The sequence below is a fragment of the Nyctereutes procyonoides genome, unplaced genomic scaffold (genome assembly GCF_905146905.1).
Source record: "Nyctereutes procyonoides isolate TBG_1078 unplaced genomic scaffold, NYPRO_anot_genome, whole genome shotgun sequence".
Classification (NCBI taxonomy): Eukaryota; Metazoa; Chordata; class Mammalia; order Carnivora; family Canidae; genus Nyctereutes; species Nyctereutes procyonoides.
This window is the reverse complement of record NW_026575049.1, coordinates 65,594,824-65,620,788: the sequence shown is the minus strand read 5'-3', so window position 1 is coordinate 65,620,788 and position 25,965 is coordinate 65,594,824. Positions and strand designations below refer to the sequence as shown.

General features: G+C 37.1%; 1 protein-coding gene across 1 annotated transcript in view; it reads left to right on the top strand.

Moving 5' to 3' along the window:
• The first annotated feature begins 253 nt into the window (after positions 1-253).
• The window catches only part of RAB1A (RAB1A, member RAS oncogene family), a 27,688-nt gene continuing 1,976 nt past the window's right edge, over positions 254-25,965 (top strand). The window contains exons 1-5 of the mRNA XM_055327937.1: positions 254-488; positions 15,291-15,363; positions 19,805-19,900; positions 24,052-24,147; positions 25,717-25,848. Coding sequence (XP_055183912.1) covers positions 466-488; positions 15,291-15,363; positions 19,805-19,900; positions 24,052-24,147; positions 25,717-25,848 — 420 coding nt within the window. The 5' untranslated portion in view covers positions 254-465. The remainder of the gene's footprint in view (positions 489-15,290; positions 15,364-19,804; positions 19,901-24,051; positions 24,148-25,716; positions 25,849-25,965) is intronic.

The window sequence follows — 25,965 nt, the reverse complement described above, 5'->3', positions numbered from 1 at the left end:
GCGGGGCGGGGAGCAGGGAGGGGCAAGACGGGGGGGGGGAGGTGAGCGAGTGGGGCATGGGGCGGGCGACAAGCTCTCGAGTGCGCCTGCGCGGGAGGCGCGGGGCTTGGCGGGAAGTTGAGTCGCGGCGGCCGCGCCGCCCCGTAGGCCTTCGGCGCCCGCCGCCGCGTTGGAACTCTCTTTCCCGGCGTGCCGCGCGGTGCGGCCGCCCTCCGGGCCGGGTAAAGACCCCTCGGTCTAAGGCTTTCCTATTTCCTGGTTCGCCGGCGGCCATTTTGGGTGGAAGCGATCGCTGAGTGGCGGCGGCTGCTGATTGTGTTCTAAGGGGACGGAGCAGGGGAAGACGTTTGCTCTCCCGGAACAGCCCGTTCTCGTTCCTGTCCCTCGATTACCCGTGGCGTCGAGAGTCGGGGCGGCGGCTGCGGCAGCAAGGGCGGCGGTGGCGGCGGCGGCGGCTGCAGTGACATGTCCAGCATGAATCCCGAATAGTGAGTGCAGGAGAGCACCGGTCGGCTGGGGCCGTGGGGCCAGCCCGGAAAAGCCTAAGTGGGGGGGAGGCGAGGAGGGCTGAGGCAGAGGTGGGGGCCTCGGCCAGGGCGGGCGGAGGGTGGTAGGGCCGGAGATGCCGGGAGCCGGGGCCCATTGTCTGACGGAAGAGGGATCGGCCCGGGGGGGGGGGGCGCCGGGGGGGCCGACGGGGGGGGGGCGCCCGGGCAGGTTGGAGGCCTTGAATGCCGGGCCAGGGCGGAGGAACAGTCTTCGGAGGGGGGGTGGGGCGGTGGGAAGGGGTAGCTTCACGCCGAGGCAGTGACTTTGGAAGGAAGACTTGTTTTTAGGGTGGGAGGGCTGCCCTAGAGGGCCCTGTCAGGGCCGGCGCCCGCGCCCGCCGAGCTGTCAGCCGTCGCGGTGGGCAGCCAGCCCCACTTGCAAATCTTGAGCTCGTTGGCTCCGTCCTTTCACCCCGCCCTGGCCAGGTTGCAGGTAACACGGATGCTTTTCAGGACTGCGTGGGATGGAGGGGGAAAATGAGTAGATGGGGAGCAGAGATTTTAAATTTTTAGTGGAGGGGGGGTTTAGGTTATTTCCTGGAGTTTTTTTTGTTTTTGTTTTTTTCCAAGAAGTCACGACGGGGCCCATTGCCTCCCTACAAACCTAAGCATTTGTGAGATTTCTTTTTTTTTTCTTTTTCTTCTTTTCTTTTCTTTTTTTTTTTTTTTAGAGGGCACTGAAGTCATTTGGTCTTGTGTAAGGTCGAGGAAAAGAATAAAGAACTAAGACGTAGGAACGTTTTTTTTTTTTTTTCTCTCTCATACTATCAGATTAAAGGAAGACTGCTGTCAAATTGAAAGAGAGAACGAAGGGGCTCTCTATGTAATCCGTAGGTTTTGGATTACCTGCTTGAATACTCGAAGATAGGGAGTGAGGTTCCATGACGTGTCATGAAAAGTTAATGCATTTCTTTTTCTTGCTCACTCAAGAAGTCCCCGCAGCATATGTGACACACCTGGCACCTTTCCTGGGAACTGGTGTTCACCTTCCTTGGGAAGACTTCGTTGGGCTCTCCTTCATGGCCCTTTAAATTCCTCCTTGGGTTTACCTATATAAATTAATGAATAATTGGCAGACATTTAATTGGTATTCCCCTTCAGCGTCAGAAGGCTTTGGGGGGGGGGGAGGAATTTTTTTTTTTAAAGGAAAAAATTGATATTTTAAAAGCTGTGAATGTATTTGCAGCTTTGGTCAGTTACTGCTAAACATTTCCCCTAAAGGTCCACCCATCAGTTTAGCTGACTGTCATGTGTGTGTCACATGGCTCTTGCAAAATGCATTCTGACTTCCAAGTTTTGTAATAACAGTGGTTTGAAGCAGAAATGTCCCCTTTTGCACTAAACAGAAGCCGTGGTATTTCACTAAAATTTTATGTTCTTACAGAAGTTGAGGGTGGTGTTCTCATGGTGCCACATTTGGCCACGGCGGCAGTTTTTAATTTCTTTAACAAGGGCTCCGAGGACAAAGTTGGTTTCGCATAGTTAGGGAGAATGGAACTTGAGGTACCTAATCTGGTGGTTTTCCTGGCAACAATAAAGTACATGGATCTACCACTTTACAGAGACTTGTAAACCTCCTCTGTTCAGGGAGTTTCTTATATTTGCTAAGTATGTAAAGTAGCATAAGTAGATCTTTACGATTAGTTGGACAGAACCATGACACGTTAGCCTCTGAATTTGTTTCCTCTTTTGTAAAATAGGATAATAGGAGTCATTATTCGTATCAGGGTAGTTGTGAGATTTAAGTGCATGTAAAAGAAAACATAAGAGGACTCTAGCTGGTGTTATGTCATTACATGTATGGCATCGTAATAGTGCTGGGATTTAGGAATACAATCCTTACCCTCAAGGAGTTTATAATGGAGTATAGAAAACCGTTATATATGTCAAATACCAGTAGATCTAGTTTGTTCCAAATGTACAGGATGGATAGGAGCAACAAGATTTCAAAGGAGGGTGAAGGATTGTGGTTGGCTAGTTGGTTCCAGGAAAATTTTATAGAAAAGAGAATCCTAAGGGAATTATTAACAGATTTAGAGAAGCACTAGGGAGTGAGGAGGATTTTTCAAGGGGGAAGAAGGAAGAATGATTAATAAATGGCAGTGATAGTAATTCTTCAGTAAATACCATGCCAAACATCCATTAAATTAATGACGTTAGCAGAATCAAACCCAGAAATTATACTTTTTTGCCACCAAGTATATGCCAGTATCAGGTCTACTGTATTTCTATTCTAGACTAGTAACATAGGAGTTTGGAAAAACCTTTGGAAAAGCACTAGTGAGAGGAGGTGATGGGTATTTTATTAGAGGAGGTCACAAGGGCAACCAGCAGGCAGATTTTTAATAACGTGACTTCAGCAGGTTTTTTTTTTTTCTTTAATTAAGTTTGTTACCATCAAAAAGTAATTAGTGGAAAATAGAAGAAAGAAGGAAAGAAATTCTTAGTTTTATTACTGAATACAAGTCCATTTACTTTTAATACCTTGTTCTAAACTTTAAAACCTTCTATTTTTTTCTTAAATTAAAACTTTTAGTGGGTGAGTGCCTTTCATGATTCCATGATGTCTTAATACCTAGCATTTATAGCTACATATATGTTAGGCATATTATTCATTATAATACATGTGTATTATATAGCATACACATTATATGTTGATGGGAAAGAGTAGTGTACTAGGTAGTGTTTAAAAGTGCAGTCTAAATGTTCTTTGGTTTTGGTTTATCATCTACTAGTTTATTCCTTTTAGAAACATTTAAAATCTGCTTCATGGGTGCTGCTGACTTTGGAAATGAAAGTGGGTTCTTGACAAAAGAAGAGGTTTGGTTCTCTAAGAAGGAACAGGATTTTAGATTTATTGGTCAACATAGGGTTACTTCTTGGTAGCTTTTTTATTGAATGCTTTTACTTTATGATCTTTAAATTGTAAGCTTGGTTTGGGAGTGAGGAGAATAAGAAATATATCAGTCAAAGATTAAATTTTAAGCTGTCCCTTTGATTACTTTCTGTGTTATGTGGCTAATACAGGAGAAATGACAACCCTGGATGAAACCCTTTATGGCAGAAATTAAGGGTAATGACTTGTTTGAATTTCAAGTACAAACAAAAAGAAAAAGCAACTGGAAGTGGATCTGAATAGTGGAAAAGGTAGATGGAAAAGATCAGAGCTTTTTTTTTCTGGAGATCTGAAGACAGATTTTGATTTTATGAGCTAGGTATTGAAGCAGGCAGTGATTATTTCAGCACACTGGCTAAGAAATGCTTAACATTATTCTCATACCAGAAACATTTTTTCTAATCCATTAGCTTTTAGTGGATTTTTTTAGTGTCAAGAAAATCATTTTGGCTACTTCATCTATAAGGAATGTGTTAATAAAGTATGTGTACCTACATGAATATACCAGTTTACAATAGGAGGGTCTATAGTAGTCTGCTTGGATCAACTGTAGTTCTTTAATGCAGAAAAATTTTATAGTAAGTGCCTTGTTTTTATTTTTTAATATGGCTCTGGAGTGATGTTTAAGATCATAGCTCAAGATTTAATCAGTCTCTTAAACTTTGCTCTTCTGTCATAGCAGACTCTAGGAACATTTGACTTTTTTTTTTTTTTTTTTGCCGCCATTGTTTCGAATTAATCTGTCTTTTAACATAAGAGTTTGAATGTAAAAGCAACTTAATCAGTTTTTTATCTGTCAGCATAATTTCATTAATGAGTATGTCCTAATTGGCTTTCATATAATTTTTATTTACAACTTTTTTCATTAGCAGTATTCTCACCATTCACAATATGATTTCTTAATGTCTGTAGAGAAGCAGCATATGTAATTCTTTAGGTAGTGTAAGTTTCTAGGAGCTGTATACGATCTCCACAGAATGAATCTTAAGAGTTTTGTGTGAATAGACGATTTTATAAGATCATTGGAAGATAACGGAAATTTTGCATTACAAATTTTTTTTCATGATTAAGGTAAAATGAGAATTGTTGACTGTTTCTGACATACTCCAAATAAAATTTTTAAAGTTTAAAAAATAATGTTGAAGATGGAAGAGCTTCAGAATTCAGAATCAAATGTTCTCTTGACAACTCTCTTTTAAGGAGAATTTTGCTTTATAAGTAATTTTATTTCTTGGATATTTCAGTTTTTTTTTATTCTAGAAGCAATCTTAGTAATTTTGGTACTAACATTCTTTTTTTTTTTTTGTACTAACATTCTGTTAGGTTCATATCCTATTTGCAATATTTTGTGTATGTGTGTTTTCTTGGCAACTTCTGACTATACATTTATGATAGTTTTACTATTTGCAGTTGTGATAGTTTTGTTTTTGATAATTAAGAATAGATTCTTTTTGCTAATATTATCTACTTTTTCTTTAACATGAAAATATTTAAGGTCAAGTAAAATACTTTTTTAAAGTTTTTGAGATTTTTTTTTAAGATTTGCTAAAAAATACTTGGGTTTTTAAGATGAAAATAAACCAAAATGAGTGTAGGATGCCAGTGCATGAGGTATTTTAGATATATAGCTCAGCAGCTTACCACTGTAAATTCAATTTTAGAGTTTTAGTAAGAAAAACTCTAGTTTTTTAGTAAAAAATGCCTGCTTTTTTTTTTTTTTTTTAAATCTTACAGGGAGAGGGGAGTAGTCAGACTATTCCACTGTTTTCCTGTAGAAGGTGGAGCTGCTATTGCTTCTTTGATGTCTAGAATAGAATTTAGGGAAGAACACCCAGGTCTTGGCTTTTCTTTGGAACTGCTCTGTGAATGTTTCAGAATATAAGAGGGTAATGGTGGGGTGATACTTGAAAAAAAATAGTAGTCTTGAGGAGCAAGGGAACAAGTGGTGGTATGTTGACTGACTTTAGTAATTAAAGAAATGGGGTACAAAGGAGAACTAGGAAATGAAGTTTTTCTTGCTAGTTTTGTGACTAGTTGGGTCAGTTGGTCAGAACACTCTGTTTTATTAAATCCAAGATTGTGATAGTTTACTCTTCTGTTTGTGGATTCCTAATTCTGACAGGTCCTGTCAAATGGAAGTGCCTTTGCTCACAAGGGGGACCATTCTTTGGAAACACCGTTTTTTAATAGTAGCTACTATTTAATGAGTCCTTACTCTATGTGCTAGCCACTTGGCATAAGATCTTTACACAGGGCATTTTATGTAGTCTGTGCTTCAAACTAGTGAGCTTTACAAGTGAAATTGAATAAATTATGTAATTGAAATTTTCCAGGAACAGCAATGGATTCAACTTGTCTGAATGTATTTCTTATGAATAACAGTAGTACTTAAATGGAATTATTCTTTGTCTTTTCCACTCTGCCTATAGATCTTTCCCAATAACCTGATTGAGGGCAGTTACTCTTTTTTTTTTTTTTTTTTTAAGTTTTTATTTTAACTCCAGTTAGTTAACAGTGTAATTAGTTTCAGGTCTACAATATGGTAATCCAACACATCATCACGTGCTCATCACAAAAATTTACTCCTTAATACCAGTCACCTGTTTCATCCATCCCCCCACTCCCCTCCTCTCTGATAACCATTAGTTTTCTGTAATTAAGAACTTGTTTCTTGATTTGTCTCTTTTATTTTTTTCCTTTGTTTCTTACATCTCACATATAATGAAATCATATGGTATTTTTCTCTGATTGACTTAGTTTGCTTAGCATTAACTCTTTAGCTCCATCCATGTTGTTGCAAATGCCAAATGTTTTTTTTTTAATGGCTGAACAATATTACATTATATATAAATATATATATTTTACATCTTCTTTGGCCATTCATCAGTCGATGACACTTAGGCTGCTTTCGGACCTTAGTTTTTGTAAATAATGCTGCTATAAATATAGGGGTGCATGTATCCCTTTGAACTAGTGTCTTGTATTCTTTGGGTATATAGGGAAATTATTCTTAACCCATTATGATCATGTACCCCTAGGAACATTTGATGAACTCTGTGGACCTGCTCCCCTTGTGCATACATGCTCATAACATTTTGCATAAAAGTGTATGCTGTTAATATTTTCTGAGCCTATTAATGGACCTTAAGTTAAAGAACCTTAAGTTTAAGAATGATTTTGAGATTGAAAATGAGAAAGAATGTTTACTACTATACTACTCTTTGAAAACATGAAGACCTGAATATGACAGTTTATTTTTATTTAAGATTTTATTTATTTATTTATGAGAGACACACAGAGAGAGAGAGAGGCAGAGACACAGGCAGAGGGAGAAGCAGGCTCCATGCACCGGGAGCCCGATGTGGGATTCGATCCCGGGTCTCCAGGATCAGGCCCTGGGCTGAAGGCGGCGCTAAACCGCTGGGCCACCCAGGCTGCCCTGAATATGACAGTTCAATTAATTAATTTTTTTAAAAAAGATTTATTTATTTATTTATTCATGACAGAGAGAGAGAGAGGCAGAGACACAGGAGGAGGGAGAAGCAGGCTCCATGCTGGGAGCCCGACGTGGGACTCCCCGGGACTCCAGGATCATGCCCTGGGCCAAAGGCAGGCGCCAAACCGCTGAGCCACCCAGGGATCCCCTGACAGTTTAATTTAAAATCTGGTCCTGAACTACTAATTAGTTTTAAAATGTGAGATTTCTTTGGGCATATTTTATTTTGATGACCTGTTCTCTCTTTTTTTTTTAAATGCTACCTTTCTGTTTCTCATTAAGTTACTAATATATGATTGTTTCTAAGAGCCTTTTTTTTTTTATAAATTAATTTTTATTGGTGTTCAATTTACCAACATACAGAATAACACCCAGTGCTCATCCCGTCAAGTGTACCCCTCAGTGCCCGTCACCCATTCACCCCCACCCCCCACCCTCCTCCCCCTCCACCACCCCTAGTTCATTTCCCAGAGTTAGAAGTCTTTCTAACTCTGTTCTGTCTCCCTTTCTGATATTTCTCACACATTTCTAAGAGCCTTGAAATGAGGCATACTAGTAAGTTCACAGAACATTAGCATTTGCGTTAAGAACAATAGGTTATCTCTAGTATCTTTACTACCTCAGAATCTGTGTCTGTCTCTCATTCTCTCTGTGTCTCTCATGAATAAATAAATAAATAAAATCTTAAAAAAAAATGAATCCATGTGGATGTAGATAGGATAAATGCCTAGCCAAGTTTATTATAGTCTTAAGCATTTGATGAAACTTATAAGTTGAGTAGCTAGGTTTACAAAAGGACATTTGAAGCAACTTTGTGCACACTGTGGATAATTATTTAGTGCTTTATTTGTAGATTGGTAGCTAATACTTGTTTTCATAAAGAGCAGTTGAGTTCATCACTTACTAAAGCTAATGAAGTCTGAGCTCTAAAATTTACCATGCTTTTTGAGCTAAGCTCAACTTATTCCCTACTAACACAGATGTTCTGAATTAATTTAGGCAGTGAATCACACTTTTTATTTGGTCAGGTCCTGTGTGCTAGTTCATAGATGATTTGATTCATTCCTTTAGGTTAACTTACTGATATTTTTATCATCTGAGTATATAAAGTATGTCATTGAAGGATGTCATATGATAAAAAAAATAGCATTTGGAGTTATAAACCCTGGGTTTAAGTTCAGACTGCCACTTACATCTGCAAGCTATTTATGCATTTTGAGCCTGTTTCTTTATCCATAAAATATGGTTAGTACCACCTCACTTCTGAGTCTCAACGGTAAACTGTACAGTACTATGAAGATGTTATTTGACATGTATATTCTAATAAAGAAGGTTGGAATATATGTAAATGGCAAGTAGTTTCAATTCTAAAGCTTTTTTTGCACATAATCACACAATTATGTCTGTTTTTTACCTTAACAATTTTTTCAGTACAGATTTTTAAAAATCTTCCTGTAAATGCATATATAGTATGTGTGTGTATACACATGCATGTGCACGCACACACACACTTACAGAGTTAATTTAACCTTAGAAAAAAGCTCGGTAAAGAAAAAATCCAGCCTTTTCTCTGTCACCAAGAAAGAGTATGCTAGGGGTTGGAAGGGTTTTTGTTTTTGTTGTTTTGATTATGAAACATGGACTCTGCTCCCACGTGCTTACTCATCCTCAAATATAATCAATATCACAGTATTAGCACAAATTACATCTTGTGATAGATACTTTTAAAGAATAGGTTGAAAAAAAAATAAAGAATAGGATGGCTAAATAGCACAAAAGATTTAGAGAAAAGAGGTGTGATTTCTGTCATTAACAGAAAGTTTTACTTATGTTTGGCTTAGCTGGAGAGTGACAGAGCACTGAGGAGGACTCTCCAGAACCCTTGGTGTGCTAGTCATGGGATGTGGTCAACAACTAACAATTTGAGTTGTCACCACCAGCCAGAAATTTTATGTATGTACATTATTTCCTCAATCCTCTGAAGAAACAGTGTCCCGTTATACAAATGGGGAAACAGAGGAAGAGAAGAGTTTAAATGGCTTGCCTAAGGGCATTCAGAGTAAGTAGCAGAATTGGAATTTTAACTCAAGGGCCTGTGATTTCACAGTTATAGTATGCTGTTTCTAATTTAACAGATGTGTGGTTAACTCTAGGAATTTAAATTTTGAGCCAGTTAATTAGGCGACTAACATTTTTGTGGTCAGTTTGTTTTAAAATTCATGATTAGGTCTTTTTAGAAATGTTAAGGTTTTATGAAGTACATGTTATGAGGTACGTATTATGGTCTTTGATTTTCTCCACATCTTGTGTTGGGTTGATATTTAAAGCTGCTTTAGGCTTGAAGTTAATTATTGCATCCATTCTTGGTTTTTCTATCCTCATGACTATTGTTGAATATTTGGAGTCTTAGAAGTCATGGATGTCTTTTTGTGAGTAAAGCTAAAGAAGCAGAGAATTGCTTTTCTTTTGCTGGAGAGGGCACATTTGCTGCAGACCATGTTACTATTTTAAGTGTTACTAGACTTTCTGAGTTGTGACTAGTGTGATCATAGTACTTATAACTGTTAGTTGTGTAATTTTTAAACTTTTGCCTGAGATTCTCTGGTAAACTCCTGTGACATTTTGTCACCTATCATCTGAACAGAAGCTTTGGATAAATAGCTTCAAAGTAATGTCACAGTTCTTGAAGGTTTCCATCAAGTTACCTTGCAGTTTGGAGAGGGAGGAGGAATAATAATAGCCACTTATTGTTGTGTGGTCCTGTAATGTGCCAGATACTGTGCTACAGGTTTTAGAGGCATTATTTCTAATTCTGACGAGAAGCCTAATTGGGTGGTAGAGGGTGCTAATAGAATCTCCCACAAATGAGGGAATTGAGGCTTGTGGTGAGGGAGTCCCTTGCCTCAAGACCTGACGGCTGGTATGCGATGGAGCCTGGATTCAAATACAGGTCTTTCCAGCTGTAAAACCCATGCAGGCTTTGAAAGGTAAAAGAGGTAGTGGATGATACACCTCCTCCTTGGAATAATTTTCAGCAAATACTTGTTTTATAGGTTGTAAGAACCATCTATCTACTTTCTTGTCCTCATGTATGACTTGGCACTTCCTTTAGCACTACCAAACTTCATTTTCATAATTCCAGCTTTGAATTTTTGGAACACTGTTCTAAATAGAGCTAAAATGGAATCTGGAAAACTAATTAATTGTCTCTAATTATGAAAGAAAAAATGTGTAGTATTAGGAGTAGATTATGGGGACAGTTTTTAAAAAATTGCTGAGCTATTTCCTTAAATTTGGAGGAACAACTCTTGTACTCTCAGATTCTTGATAATTGGTTCTTTGACTGTTTATTTTGACTAACAGACTGCTTTTGTCCATAGCTGAAGGTTTATTTTGTTTTTTATTTAGTTTAATCCTCAAAGTAATATGTGCTTTCTAAAAATCAACGTACAAATATGTGCAAGAACTAAAAGTTGTTACCGCTTCTCCAGCCTGATGGTCAATTTTGAATTGTTTTCTGTGGAGCATACTTAAGATGAGTGAAGAAGACCAAGTAGGTTCAGACACAATTAAACTGTAGCCCAAGTTTTAATTAATCATTCCATACCCCAAAGTCTAATAGTGTATATAGTTTAATAGTGAATTAAAATCTGTTTGGCCACTACGTCATAATATCAGTCATAATTTTGTTTTAAATTTTATATGTAAGCTTAGTTTTAGGCTATTTTCAAGTTACATTTATAAAATGGCAAAATAACATGATTCCTATCATGCAAGTGAATTTGTTCCAGATGAAAAAACAAATTTACTTTCCCTGCTCTACCTACTTAGAAATCATTTGTGTTATGTCAGTTACTCTGGGCAAACTTGCAAAGATATTAAGTCTTTGAAAAAACCCTCTGATTAAAACTTATTCCTCTTGTCAACATTTTTTTGTTGTTTTTTGGCTCTAAGAGTATCATGGACTTGCTGCAGACTGCAAAAAAAGTATAAAAAAGAAAATATCAATTGTAATCCTAAAATTTAGACGTGTCCATTTTCCCCCACATTTTTTATGTTTGTGAAAATTTAAAACAATGTGAAATGGGTTATACTAAACAAAATATAATCTTTTCACAATGAGAGTGTTTCACATAAACAGTCCTTTTAGAGGGTTTAGAATTCCCAGTAGCATTTTAGATTCCGACATAAGCAGATTCATCCCTTACTACATATTTTTTGTATGTAGTTTGGTAACTCCATGAGAAGGAAACCATTTTACCTAAGTAGAATTTTGAACCAAAGTTTATTTTCGTGACTTTTTAAAAGTGCAATGTTTCATACTCTCACAAAAGGTACAGGAAACTTTCTGTTAGTGCTTGCATGCAAAGATGGTAGAGGTATCAAGATTATGTTCAGATCTTAAATATTGGACATAAAGAATCTCCAATAATGCCAAAGTAGACGACGAATCGACTTATAGGTAAAACTGATAGCAAAACATTTTTCACTTGCTATTATCTTTGATGCCCCACCATCCAGTTGTTAAAGGCTGTTAATTTCCCTGAATCTACCCGTCTAGCCTTAATCTGTGTCAGTTTTACCTTTCTTTGCTTTCTCACTGAATTATCTCTTTTTTAAATTAAAATAATATCTGCTTGCGTTGCTATTAAGTTCAAGCAGCTCAAAAGAATTTTCTCTGATAATAAAAATACTTGTGGGCAGCCCAGGTAGCTCAGTGGTTTAGTGCTGCCTTCAGCCCAGGGCATGATCCTGGGGTCCCGGGATCGAGTCCCACGTCGGGCTCCCTGCATGGAGCCTGCTTCTTCCTCTGCCTGTGTCTCTGCCTCTCTCTCTCTCTCTCTCTCTCTCTCTCTCTCTCATGAATAAGTAAATAAAATCTTTTAAAAAATAAATAAAAAATAAAAATACTCGTGCCTCAAAAGCAGGTATTAAGTTTTTATTTGTGTTGATTTAACTTGAGAAAACATGAAGAAACACGATGTCTCTCTTAGGTTTAAAAACTCTTTTCAGGGATCCCTGGGTGGCGCAGCGGTTTGGCGCCTGCCTTTGGCCCAGGGCGCGATCCTGGAGACCCGGGATCGAATCCCACGTCGGGCTCCTGGTGCATGGAGCCTGCTTCTCCCTCTCCCTCTGCCTATGTCTCTGCGCCTCGCTCTCTCTCTGTGACTATCATAAATAAATAAAAAAATTAAAAAAAAATAAAAACTCTTTTCAAAAAGATTGTGGTTTTGTACCCATTTCACTAATGTCTTCATACTTAGTGTTTTTTTTTTTTTTTTTAAAAAACCTTTTTATTGGGATCCCTGGGTGGCGCAGCGGTTTGGCGCCTGCCTTTGGCCCAGGGCGCAATCCTGGAGATCCCACGTCGGGCTCCCGGTGCACGGAGCCTGCTTCTCCCTCTGCCTGTGTCTCTGCCTCTCTCTCTCTCACTGTGTGCCTATCATAAGTAAATAAAAATTAAAAAAAAATAAAACCTTTTTATTTTGAAATAAATTTAGATTTATAGAAGAGTTGTAAAAATAGTACAGAGAATTCCTATATACCCTTTACCTATCTTCCTCCAATATTAACATTTTTCATACCAAGGTACATTTAAGAAATTAACATTGGTGTGTTATTAACTATAGACTTTTATTACTAATTTCTTGAGTTTTTCTGTTACTGTTTGTTTTCTGTTGCAGAATCTAGTCCAGGATACCATGTCGTATTTAGTTGTGCTGTGTGTTAGCTTCCTTCAGTTTGTGAGTTTCTGAGTGTCCTGTTTTTCATGATCTTGTCACTTTCCAAAGAGTACTATTACGTATTTTCTCAAAATGTCCTTCAATTTGGATTTGTATGAGTTTTCTCATAACTGGACTGGGGTTATGGACTTTGGGGGAAGATACTGTAAAGGTGAAGCACTCTACTCATCACGTCATCTCAGAAGGTACATGATATCAACGTGATCTTTTCCTGGTGATACTCACCTTAATCAGTTAAGGTGGTGTCTGTCAAGTTTCTACTTTGTAAAGTTACTGTATTTCCCTTTCCATACTCTTAGCAGTTATTAAGAGCCCATACTCAGCAAAAATGGAATTAAGTTCATCCTCTAGAGGGAGGAGTATTCAAAGAATCTGTGGGTATATGTTAAAGCTGCCACAGTGATATTTTGGGGGTGGGACATACTTTGAGGCCATGTAAATATCTTGTTTCTCCTTGAAGTTTCATTCACAAATTTTAGCATTCACCAGTGGATTTTGCCTGTAGCAGTTATTACTGTGGTGATCTATTGATGAGTTTCTACCTCTGAATTCCTTCAACACATACTATTTGGACTCTTGTAAGTAAGGAAGATTAGTCTCTTATCCCACTTTTTTATTTAATAATTGATAACCAGTATGAATTCGTGGATTTTATTTTATTCTTTGGCTTATAACCCCATATTCATGGTTGCTTATTTTGTGGCTCAAGTTATTCTGCTTTGGCCAGCGAGAGAACTTTCTTTCAGGTTGGCTCCTGTGTCCTTTTGACATGCCATGGCCCCATCCATTTTTTCCCCCTAGTTTTTTTGCCCAAAATGTTAATCAAGGTTGGCTGTAGATCATCTTTAGTAGTGTTTTACAATGAAAGAGACCTGATTAAAAATGCAAAATTAGGGATCCCTGGGTGGCTCAGCGGTTTAATGCCTGCCTTTGGCCCAGGGCGTGACCCGGGATCGAGTCCCACATCGAGCTACCTACACGGAACCTGCTTCTCCCTCTGCCGTGTCTCTCCCTGTCCCTTTCTCTTTGTCTCCTATGAATAAATAAATCTTTAAAAAAATGCAAAATTAAAATGTTCTTTAATGTGTTAGCATGTGCTATGTAAAAGTACAATGCTAGATTTTGGATACACAGAATAATAATTCAGTTTATAGACAAGGTATGTCAGACATAAGAGTAGGGAAAAATAAACTCTAGACTACTTACAAGGAGAAAATATTCAGTGTCTAAATATTTAGACATGAAAAAAACTAGAGGAAGTTCTGATTTGAGAACAGTGAATAGGGTTTGCTAGAAAATCTAAAGTGGAAGAGTGATTACTAACAGTTGTAACTCTATAGATTCCTGAACTAGAATAATACAGTTTTTTCACTCAAGTCAAATTATATTGTAGACTGAAAATCCAAATTCTTGGGGAATGAAGGAAAAATAGGTGTAAAGTCTGACCGGTTGCTAAATTATTCTTTCTCTATACCAGAATTCTCACCTGTGTGCTCTATTTTTAGATTTGCATATTTTTGTCAATATTTTTACTGTGTTCTGTTTCATAAATTATAGAGAAATGTTTTTAAGCAGTCTCAAATCTCTGAATTCTCTTGAACATTTGGAAATTAATAATTTAGAGATAAGCTACTACAGTAGTAGGTGATTTTGTTATTTTTTTAGTTGTAGGTAATTTTAAATGCCCCAATGCAAATAACATGCTATTAATTGCACTCTCCAGGTATGTGTATTCAATTTTGATTTTGTTTGCCATTCTCTTCCGTTTCTCTGGTCATGTAGTAAAGCTGATGGTTTGGAAGAGAACAAAAGTAGTCTTTAGCAATAATTATCTCTTTGCAGAGAAGACTGCTCAACTGTTCATATTATTTATAGTAGCTGTGAACCTTAAATTATCAGAAACTCTCATCAATTAAATGAAGAATATGGTAATTGGAAAAGTTGATTTTTGGAAAACTGATTACTAATTTCATTTAACCATAATATAATTTGTAGCACACTTAGGAAGCATTCCTGTTGTGTGTTGACATAAACAGCATTTGATCTTACCACATCTCTAGTCTAAAATATTTTAATACAGGTTTTCAGAAGTTAAATGATCCTTTTTTTTTTTTTTAATGGGGAGAATTCCACTTAGATGCTAGGAAAGGGTTGTAAAAGCCCCTTCATTGGAGTATTGCTATGAAATACTGATCTGGTCTTGGAATTTGAAAGAAAGATTTATGTTTCATTGGCAAAAACAGTGGAAAGTTAACTCCCTGTATTCTAATAGTGCAGAGGAGTTGGATTTATCTAGCGTAAGTCTCTTGGGCTCTCCAGGAGTACACATTACTTATATGTTCTTTCATTCCTTCCTTGGAAGTAGAAGTTCATTGATCTCAAGAGACCATGGGTGGCATTGCTTATATCTTAACTTTACATAATTCTGTCATGTCCAGTGATTCATAAAAAGGGTTTCTGCTATTGGTTGCAGTTTTGGCTTCTGAAGCCATTTATGGGCCTTTCAGAAGTCCTCGGATGAGCTATTATTCTTGGCTATATTTTTGTTGTAGAACTTACAGTGCAGTATGCTTTTTATTAATATAATCTTCTTTTTCTTTTTGCAGTGATTATTTATTCAAGTTACTTCTGATTGGCGACTCTGGGGTTGGAAAGTCTTGCCTCCTTCTTAGGTTTGCAGTAAGTTGAAATTGAAATGCCTTTAAAGAAATTAATGCCGTGTGTGTTTTCTAGGTAGACAAAGTATTAAACAATTTTATTCAGATTAAAGTAGTTCTTCCAGAATTGATATATTTAAAAGCCTCCAAGCATATATTCCCAGTGATATCTTAGACTCTTAAAGTAGAAGAAATGCTTTTGCTTTTAAAAGAAATTCAGCAAAGCGTGATTATTAAACTTAGAATGTCTAATACTCTTGGTAGAGTTCAAATAGTTGGCCTATGTTCAAGTGACTTGATGAAAAAATGAATTTTCAACTAAAATTTTAGTAGAATTCAAGAAAAAGGGCCTGGTACTAACTTTTTTTTGACAGTGGCATAGTGTTCTATATGCTGCACTTTACGAATAGGTATATAACTTTGAACCTACTGAATAGAATCCACAGTCTCCTTCATAGTCTTTATCAACTGCCTTCAAATTTAGCATGTTTTCCTTCTCACTGTCTAGGTCATTGGTTCTCAGAGTATGGACCAAAGACCCTTGGGGATCATCAAGACTTTCTCAGAGGGTCCATGAGATTAAAACTTTTATCCTAATAATACTAAGCCATTAGTATTTACTAAGTAAGTACTTACTTAGTACTAAGACAAAAGACATTTGCCTTTTTCACTGTGTTGACATTTGCTCTGATGATGCAAATGCTGTGGTGGGTAAAATTGCTGGTGCCTCATCACCACAATAAGGCAGTGCTAAGTGCTGAACTGTATTCATAGTCATAGTATTTACCTGTATTCGTGGGGTGGGTGGTGGGGAGGTGGATTTTCACTTAAGAGTGTCCGATGAGAACAGTAAAAATGATTAATTTTTAAAAATCTTGATCCTTGAGTTTTTTTCAATGTTGTGTGTGGAAAAAAAAATGAGGAGTACATTGTACTGCAGACTGAAGTATGTTAGTTGGTTGTCTTGAAGATTAAAGCACTTGTATAGGTGTTTGAGTTGTGAGCTGAAATAGCTGTTTTTTTTCCTTTTTTTTTTTGTTTCTTTTGTTTTACTTGAAAGAATGGACAAACTGGTAATGTAGAATTTGGTGGTATTGCACAGACATTTCCTCAAATCAACTGAGACTGTCTGTGAAGGAAAATATCTGATAGCATTTGCTGTAATGAAACTCAAGCTTTCAAGGGAAAATTAGAAGTTTAGAAAACTTAAAATTCATCACTATGAGTTTGATAGCATGCCAGATACTGTGACTTTTCTGATGAGTGACTATATTAATATCATTTAAAAAATATATAATTTCATTATATGTAACAGTGAAACCAAGGAACTACTAGAATAAAACATAGGTGGCTCTTTTTATTCCCCCCCCATAGGTGGCTCTTTAATCGTGTATGAAAATATTTTCTAACATGGAAACATATCAGGAAAGAAACGGTTTTTTAATTTGATTGCATTAAAATTAATGTCACATCCATGAAAATGTTAGGAAACACGATACTAGCAAAAATACATATTATGAGGAAGGGATGATAGTCTCAATATATAAGAAAAGGATGTTTATCCTAATGGAAGTATGGGCAAACACTACACAAGCAGGCAGTTCACAAAAGAAGTACAAATTGACAATAAATATGAAAATTTCAGTTTTATTTGAAATCACGGACTTTAAAATTAGGTAGTACTTAATTTTTATTAAATTGGTAAATAGTAAAATCAGGAATCATCCCTAATATTAAATCAGCAGTGCTAGGTTATGTTGGAAGAATCTGGCATCTCTCGATGAACATAGTTACAGCCTGAGGTGTTTGTGTCTGAGAAAATCCTCTCTGGGATGCTTTTTGATCTAAGTCTCAGGTGTTCAGTACTGCCTACCTGCACAGTAGAATTGCCCAGGAAGCATTTAAGAAATACTGATTCCGGGCCCCTAGAATAGAGATGAGTTGCAGAGGGTATAATAAAGAAATGTATAAGCTGCAGGAGCACAGAGGAAAGAATCCCTGTTAGCCAAGGAGTTCAAGAACATTTGGACAGTTGGTAGTACCTGAGCTAAGCATCGAAGAATGAATAAAAATTGTGACCCAGGAGCTGGGGATTAGGAGGTACGCAGAAAGAGATGTTGAAAACTTGGGCAGAAGGAAGAGCATGTGCAGTGGCGCAGTGGCTTGCAAGTAAGGCACATTAGGGACCTAAAAGAATTCTGACAAAGCATTTATAATAAGTACTTAAAACAAAGTACCTGTTGTGGGAGTGCTAAGTGAATGCACTCATTCTCCATCCACTTTCTGTAGTACCTGATACTTATCAGACATTCAATTAAAAAGAAGATTTGAAAAAAATGAATGCCTAGTAATGGTGACCCAGCATTTTGTCACATTGCATTCAGTGCTTTAAAAATATCCTTTTACCCAGTGATTCTGCATGTGCATAGCTACCTCTGGCCACCTGGAACTCTTTCTCATCACATTTTACAGTTTTCTTAAGAGATCGTTTTTGTTTTAATTTCATGTATACATTACATTCATCATTCCTGAGACTTGCCCACACTGATTTCATTTTTCTTTTTCTTTTTCTTTTTCTTTTTCTTTTCTTCTCTTCTTTTTCTCTTCTTTTTATCTTCTCTTCTCTTTTGGAGTGTTACAATGCAAATCCCAAATGTGTCATTTTACTCCTATGTACTTTATTATGCATTTCTAAAAACGACATTTTTGGAGTGCCTGCCTGGCTTAATTGGTGGAGCATGCAACTCTTGATCTTGGGGTTGTGAGTTCGTGCCTCACATTGCAGGTGATTACTTAAAATCTTTTAAAAAAAATGTAAAAAACTGGTCATTTTCTTATAAAATACTGCAATTGTCAGCTTACAAAATAAATTTCACTGATTGTCGCCGAAGTATGTATGGTATCATAGTTGGTTTCAGTCAGGATTCAGGCATGGTCTGTACATTCCATTTGGTTGTTTGCTGCTTAAATCTTAGAGTTTTTCCAGCCTCCTTTTTTATTTTATGTATTTTTCGTGTCTTTTACTTTTCACAGAACTTAGGCAGTTGTTATATATGTTATCCAACATTTTAGATTTGTCACTTTGTTTCTTTGTGACTACTTTAAACTTATCCTTTATCTCTTGTGTTACACAGTATTTGGAAGCCCCAGAACTGTGATATTCCTATAGTAGCTACTAGCCTCATGTGGCTATTTAAATTTAATTCAATTTGAATAAAAATTAAAATTCAGTTCCTTATTCTCACTAGCTAGTGGTTACTGTATTGACCAGCACAGATTATAGAACCTTTCCATCATCAAAGCCCTGTTAGACAGGGCTGCTCTTAATAGATTTAGGCCCATCTTCGTTAGCAGAGTACTTGGTAGGTGTTGCTTTGTGCTTGCATCTTTAAGATTATTCAGTGGGTTTAGGTGGTGATAGCCTCATTTCTCTATTCACATATCTTTTTGAAAAACATTTTCACTTAAAAGTTTTGTTTCCGTTCTGAATAACAGATACTTGAGAAAAACAGGTGCAATTTTAAAAGTTTGGGTTTAAACATTGTTCACACAAAAACTTATGCACAGATGTTCATAGCAGCATTATTCATAGTAGCCAAGAAGTGGAAACAACCTGAATGTCCATCAGCTGATGGATGGATCACAAAATGTTGTCTGTCCACACAATGAACTTATTCAGTCATAAAAAGGAACGAAGTGCTGGTACATGCTGTAACATGAATGAACCTTGGAAACTTTATGCTGAATGAAAAGGCAAACACAAAAGGCCACATACATGATTGTATTCACATGAAATGTCCAGAATATACAAAGCCATAGGGACATAAAGTGTATTAGTAGTGGTTTCTGGGGTTAAAGGGAAGATGAGGAAATGGGGAGCGATTGCTACTAACAGTGTTTCCTTTTAGGGTGATAACAATGTTTTGCAATTAAATAATGGTTATGGTTGCACAACTTTGGGAATATACTAAAAACCATTGAGTTGTGTACTTTAAAAAAGTGAATTTTATGGTATATACATTATATCTTGATTTTTAAAAGTCATAGCTAGGAAATAAAATTGACTTCTAAAAAAACTGGAAGAGAATGACATGATCATTTCTTTGTGGTGAATACATCGGATGGAGGGTCAGAGGAGCAGGAGTTTTGCTGATTAGGCGATTAGAAAAATCATTTGTAATCAATGAAAATATGCGACCTCTTTTGATATGATGTATGTAAAGAATTTGCCTAGAGAGGTTTGTAAAATTAGAGGACAGTTCTTTAGAAAATCCTAAGAAGAAACTACTATTAAACAATGTATTGTAATCTGAACATGAACTGAGTACTAGAGTGGGATAAAGTAGCTGTTCTCAACATGTTATGGCTTATAAGCTTTTTCAGCTTCGTAGATAAAAGTTGACATGTTTTCTTATTTCCTCTGTTGAACATTAATTTTATTTGTTGACCTTTTTTTCCTTCAGGATGATACATATACAGAAAGCTACATCAGCACAATTGGTGTGGATTTCAAAATAAGAACTATAGAGTTAGATGGGAAAACAATCAAGCTTCAAATAGTAAGTCATTTTTAGACTAGAATTTGTTTTTGGAAATTATTTTGGTAAATTTAGAATGTAGTATTTGTTATTTTTTAACATGCTAAAATTTAAAGGATCGTAAGAATCACGCACCTATGATAGAATGGTAGAATAAAATTTAGACTTAAAATGATTTCTCAAAAAAAAAATGATTTCTCTAAGATTACCTTCCTCATTGAATTTGCTTTTCATAAAGCAAAGAAATACATGTTGTTAAGTGAAACTTGGTCCTAGTTCTTGTGCTTTTACCAGCAGGGTTGGGAGGTGTTGGGGTAAGGGTCTCAGTTGAAATTTGTCTTAATAGTGAAAGTAGATTAAGCATTTTCTGGTGTCTTACTGTGCCGAATACTGCGAAACATTAAAAGGAACCTTAGGAGAGGATTTTCATAAGTGGACAGTTGAAGAGTTTTATTTAGTTCTTTTGTATTTATTAGATTGTATGTACCAACTCTGTAGAAAGAATTTTATTGAAGAGGAACTACCATGTTTTAGAGCTCAGAAAATTAATGCCAAGGGATTTAATAACTTGTCCACAGTTACTGGCAGAACCAAGTGACTTACAGCTTTCTTCAGTATTTTATGTCCCTGTGCCATCCTAGCCCCCTTATGGGTTCCTTCCATCCCCAACCCCAAATTAAAAATAGGCAGTTGTAGTTCAGTTGTATCACCTTTGTATGGGTTTGGGCACTACCAGTATGGACATACCAGTGGTCTTTGAAAACACTAATTTCTTAGTATCTTTTGGTGTTGACTCTTCATATGAGGTAACATAGAAAACCAGTGACTGCTAGGAGTTCTGGATTTGGAGTAGGAAAACTTGGATATGTTGTCTTCACTCTGGTATTTACTAGTGAAAGAGTCATGTGTTTAACTTACTTCAGCCTTTTTCCTGGGACTCCATTTCTTATCTCTAAAATGACCATGATGATACTTGATTTACTAACTTAAAAGGTAGTTGTGAGAACCAAATTTAGTAGCTCTGTATGTGCACACAATGATGTATGTGAAAGCCCATCGTAAACTTTTGGGCATTATATAAATGCTACTGGTCGTGTGACATACCCAAATAAATGGATGTTTGACAGGTTGTTTTTTTTTTTAGTTGCTCCCTTTTCTCATCTGCCTTTGATAAGAAAAAAGAAGGTACATTACAAAAGAACTGTGGACTTCAATACAAGTGAACATACTTGATACTATAAATTAGGACTTGCAAGGATAGAATTATCAAAAATAGCTTTTTTTCTTTGAACTAGTGAGATCATGTGCCATATTGATTTTTCCTGTTATATGTAGATTGCCAACTGTATACTTGGTGTATCACAAATACTTTTGCAAAAAAAGATGTACTGTCTGATCATTGATGTGAAATGATTATGTGTGATCATTGAGCTCATAAGATTTGAGTGTATTTTTGTGAAACATCCATTTATTATTACTTCCCTGTGGCTGGAGGGCATCTTACAGGTCAGATACTCAGTCTTCCTTTCATCTTCAATGGGGATTTCCTTTCGCTAGCTGGTGCCTTTTTTTGAACCCTTCTGGAAAGTTCACCATTTTTTCAAAGCAGTTCCATTTATAAATAATTTTTTTAAAAGATTTTATTTATTCATGAGAGGCACACAGAGAGAGGCAGAGACACAGGCAGAGGGAGAAGCAGGCTCCATGCAGGAAGCCTGATGTGGGACTCCATCCCAGGTCTTCAGGATCAGGCCCTGGGTCAAAGGCGGCGCTAAACTGCTGAGGGTTGTGCCCCCCCCACCTTTTTTTTTTTTTTAATAAATAACTTTTGATTGTTAATTCTTTATATTGAGCTGAAGCCACTTTCCTTTAATTTCTCATATTCTTCTGCCTTTTGGCACTGCCTAAACACAATTCAATTTTGATTGGTAGCCTGCCTTTTAGATTGATCTTACCACAACTTTCTACCCCTGAAGTCAGTCATTCCTTTCTGGAAGCATGTTTCCAGAGCCTGTTACAGTTCGAGTCACTCTTGCACATTGTATGAATGCCTTTTATTAAAATGTGATTCCTCAAATCAAATATGAGATAGTCCAGCCACTGTGAACTACATGTGGCAAATTTTCTTTTGATTTGGACTTTGAATTTTTTTTCTCCTCCCTTGCACTTCAGGATTCATGCCCTTTTCTCAAAATCCATTCAGATATGAAGTTGTAGAGATAGATGAAGGAAACAGGGCCCCATAGGAGGAGATTCCATTTTAGTGGGAAAGACAAACGTGGGAAAATCAGTTACCCTGTGATTATGAGGGGTAAGGAGAATTAGATACAAAGGGTGATCAGTTAGAGAGGAAGGTACTGTTAGGATGAAAAGTCACAGGAGTTTTCAGAGTGGAGAGGAGACATCAGACATCTTACTCTTTGGATGTCTCTGCTTAGTTACAATTATTTATGTTAACATTTGTTCAGAAACAATTTCTTCCTTTTTTTGTCTAACGTTCTCTTTGTGAAAAGGGTTGGTGGGTGGAAAGGGAACCCCTATTTTATAGAGCAGCTTCTATAATCAGGCTAGGCATTTTGCAAACATTAGTTCATTTAAACCCCGTTAGCAGCTCAAATAAGGTGAGTGATACCTAGGATCTGTAGATGAGGAAAGTGTTAGGTGACTCTTCCTAGTGTTAAATAACCAGGAATGTAGGTTTGATGTTTTGAAGTCAGGTTGCCTTGACTCCAAAGCTCATGCTTCTTCACGGATATCCTGAAAGACTTTGAGGCTCCTCACTTATACAGTAGATCTAAATAGTCTTCTGCGCTCTCAACCTTAGTACTTTGGACAGAAAAGGTAATCAAGCTGTGGTGACTTGTTTTTGTTTGTTTGCTTTAGATTAACAGTTGTTAACATTTTACCTTATTCGCTTCATTCTTTTTTTTCCTGGAGCATGCTAAATTATGGACATTATGCTTTACTCCAAAAATACTCTAGAATGCATCTGTTTTACTGTGTAACCACCATTTTCACATCTAACAAAATTGACACTAATGTCATAATATTCTCTAATATCCAGTCTGTATTTGGATGTCCCCCCGGATTGCAACTTGTTTTTAACACCCCTAAGTGGTCTGGGTCTTAAAAAAAAAAAAGATTTCACTGAGTGTTCCTGAACCTTTAGTTCTGCCATTTAAGATGTTAGTGGAGATCAGTGTCAAGTTCATAGGTATATTACAAAACCTTACAGTTCTTACCTTTGAAGGCTGTTGGGGTGCCTGGCTGGGTCAGTGGACTCTTGATCTCAGGGTTATGAGTTTGAGCCCCATGTTGGGTGTGAAGATTGCTTAAAAATAAAATTTTTAATAATTTTTTAAAAGGCTGTTATGTCTTAATCTCCACTTAGGCATCGAATCCATTTTGTTTTGTTTTGTTTTGTTACTGGTAACCATTAGGTAACCACTGTGCTATTTCCCCATCAGTCAAGGTGTTATATTTTACCAGTAGCTTTTAGTGGGGTAGGTAGCTATTCTAATTACAAAAGTATTTTAAGAAGAGGTCATTGAGTAGGAGTAATTGCTCTTCTTAAAACCAAGCCTTAACAATTGAGTTTGCCTCTTGATGTTTTTAACAGTGTTTTTTAAACCCAGAATTTTAGTGTAACAACGTAAGCATTTCTTTTCATTGCTTAAGCCTACATGGTTGAAGTGTGGTAAATGGCTCTTAAAATTAGTTTTATAAAGGTATAAGGAATCATCTTCTTTAAATTGCTTTTCCTCGGATTAAGATAGTATCTTCCTGAGATGGTTGAAGCGCTGTCTTGACTAGTAGGTACCAGATTTGGGTCCTTTCAGTGCCTGTGCCAGCAAGTGGAAGTATAGAGTGTTAGCGAGGTGTTAGGAAAGCTGCCGGCCTAATAAGTCAGCCTGTCTCTGCATTCATACTGAATGCCTTGCTTAATGCTAAGGGCTCTAGGGTATATGAAAAGTATGGTCCATTTTCTGAGCCTTCAGGTATTTGCTAATAACCATTAGCAGTTTAGTAGTGTGAGCACTGAGTGTCATGTTTCCATGTCAAATGTTGATAATCTCCAAAACTATGTAAATTAAACTGTTCTCCCTCTTCTTTCCCTTTCCTCCAACTCTTACTTAATGGATTTTTTTGGATTTCTTGATTGTTTTTAACAGTGGGACACAGCAGGCCAAGAAAGATTTCGAACAATCACCTCCAGTTATTACAGAGGAGCCCATGGCATCATAGTTGTGTATGACGTGACAGATCAGGTAAGTTCCAGGGGTACGTTTTGTTAGTGACAAAGTAGGAAGTTTAAAGCAGGTACATTGATCTTTTTCTCCCCTCCATTATTTGAATATCCAACCAAAATTTTACATTATTTTCCTTTAATAGAAAATTTAGTAATTGGCTTTACATTTGCTTTCAAGGGACTCTGCTTATATTTATTATCAACTAAATCTTTTGATGATTTCAGCAAGAGTTCATAGGGAACTGTGGATTGTTTAGTGTGTACTGTGTTCTTGGTGTTAAGTATTAGCAGGAATTTGCTAGACCTCTTAGAGTTGTCAAAAGTGAGATTAGAGGTCTCTGTGTGTGGAGGATATGGGTCCGAAATAGGATGAGCCGGAGGAAGATTTTTAAGAGGACAATGAGGGGGCCCCTGGGTGGCTCAGTCTGTGGAGTGGCCAACTCTTGGTTTCAGCTCAGGCTCAAGTTGTGATCTCGGGGTCACGGCTCAAGCCCCAAATCAAGCTCCATGCTCAGGAGGGAGTCTGCTGCTTCTTTCTCTCTGCCCCATCCTCCCGTTTGAGCATGCTCTTTCGCTCTAAAAGAAATAATCTTGGGGCAGCCCCAGTGGCTCAGTGGTTTAGTGCCGCCTTTGGCCCAGGGCCTGATCCTGGAGACCCAGGATCGAGTCCTACATCGGGCTCCCTGCGTGGGGCCTGCTTCTCCCTCTGCCTGTGTCTCTGTCTCTCTCATGAATAAATAAATAAAATCTTTAAAAAATAAAATCTTTAGATGCTCATTGTTCCCCTCCCTCCCCTTTTTAAAAAAAATTTTTTCCCCTCCCCCCTTTTTAAAGATAAGCTGTTCAAAGAACATAGGGGATATAGAGGTAGTGTGAAGATGGTGGTCTAGGGGGCATGAATGTTCTTTTGATAAGAAAATCAGGGTCCTTTTTTTCTTATCAAATAATGAAAGGTAAACTTTGACTATTAAAATACATTTTTCTTGGGGCAGATGTTAAATCTCACTGCTACTGTGAAATCATAGCTAATTAAGAGATAGCTAGAATCCTAGACTTTAGTGCCATTAGAAGTATTGGGTCACTGATGTCAATAGAAGAAATGATGCTAATTTTAAAAATCTCAAGTCATTACCATGATATTATGAAGTATGAAAATTTTCCTCCCCTCAGTAGGTCTGTGAAAAAGAAAAACATCTTTCTTTACCTTGGACCCATTTATTTAATATCTTTTGATATCTCTAGTATTAACATGTAGGTAGGCACTCTAGTATATGAACCAGCGTTTTATCAAATTTCAAAAACCAGGTTTTTATAGGTGCATTTAAATTGCATATTCCAAAACAGCTAGATTTGACTGAGCTGTAGTTTAATGATGAACTGGTATGTTCTCTTTCTTAAGCATTCAAATTCTAATCTCTTTTTCATGCAGGTACAGTTAGTCATTTTAGTATGTCACTTCACTTTCTTCCCAGCACAGCTCAAGTTGTCTCACTAGTTTCTTCTTAGGCCAGGAAAGACCTTTTACTTGCTTGTTTAGAGCCGTTGTGTCCAGAGCTATGATCATTCTTAAAAATGTCTGTTTTCTTAGGAGTCCTTCAATAATGTTAAACAGTGGCTGCAGGAAATAGACCGTTATGCCAGTGAAAACGTCAACAAGTTGTTGGTAGGGAACAAATGCGATCTGACCACAAAGAAAGTAGTAGACTACACAACAGCAAAGGTATGTTTCAAGTTTGATTTTCAGCCAGAATTTGAAGGTGTTCAGTTTGAATTGTGTGTGGGTGTGGAGTCACACGACAGCCATAGCCACCTACATGTGTGCACTGGATCACGCAGA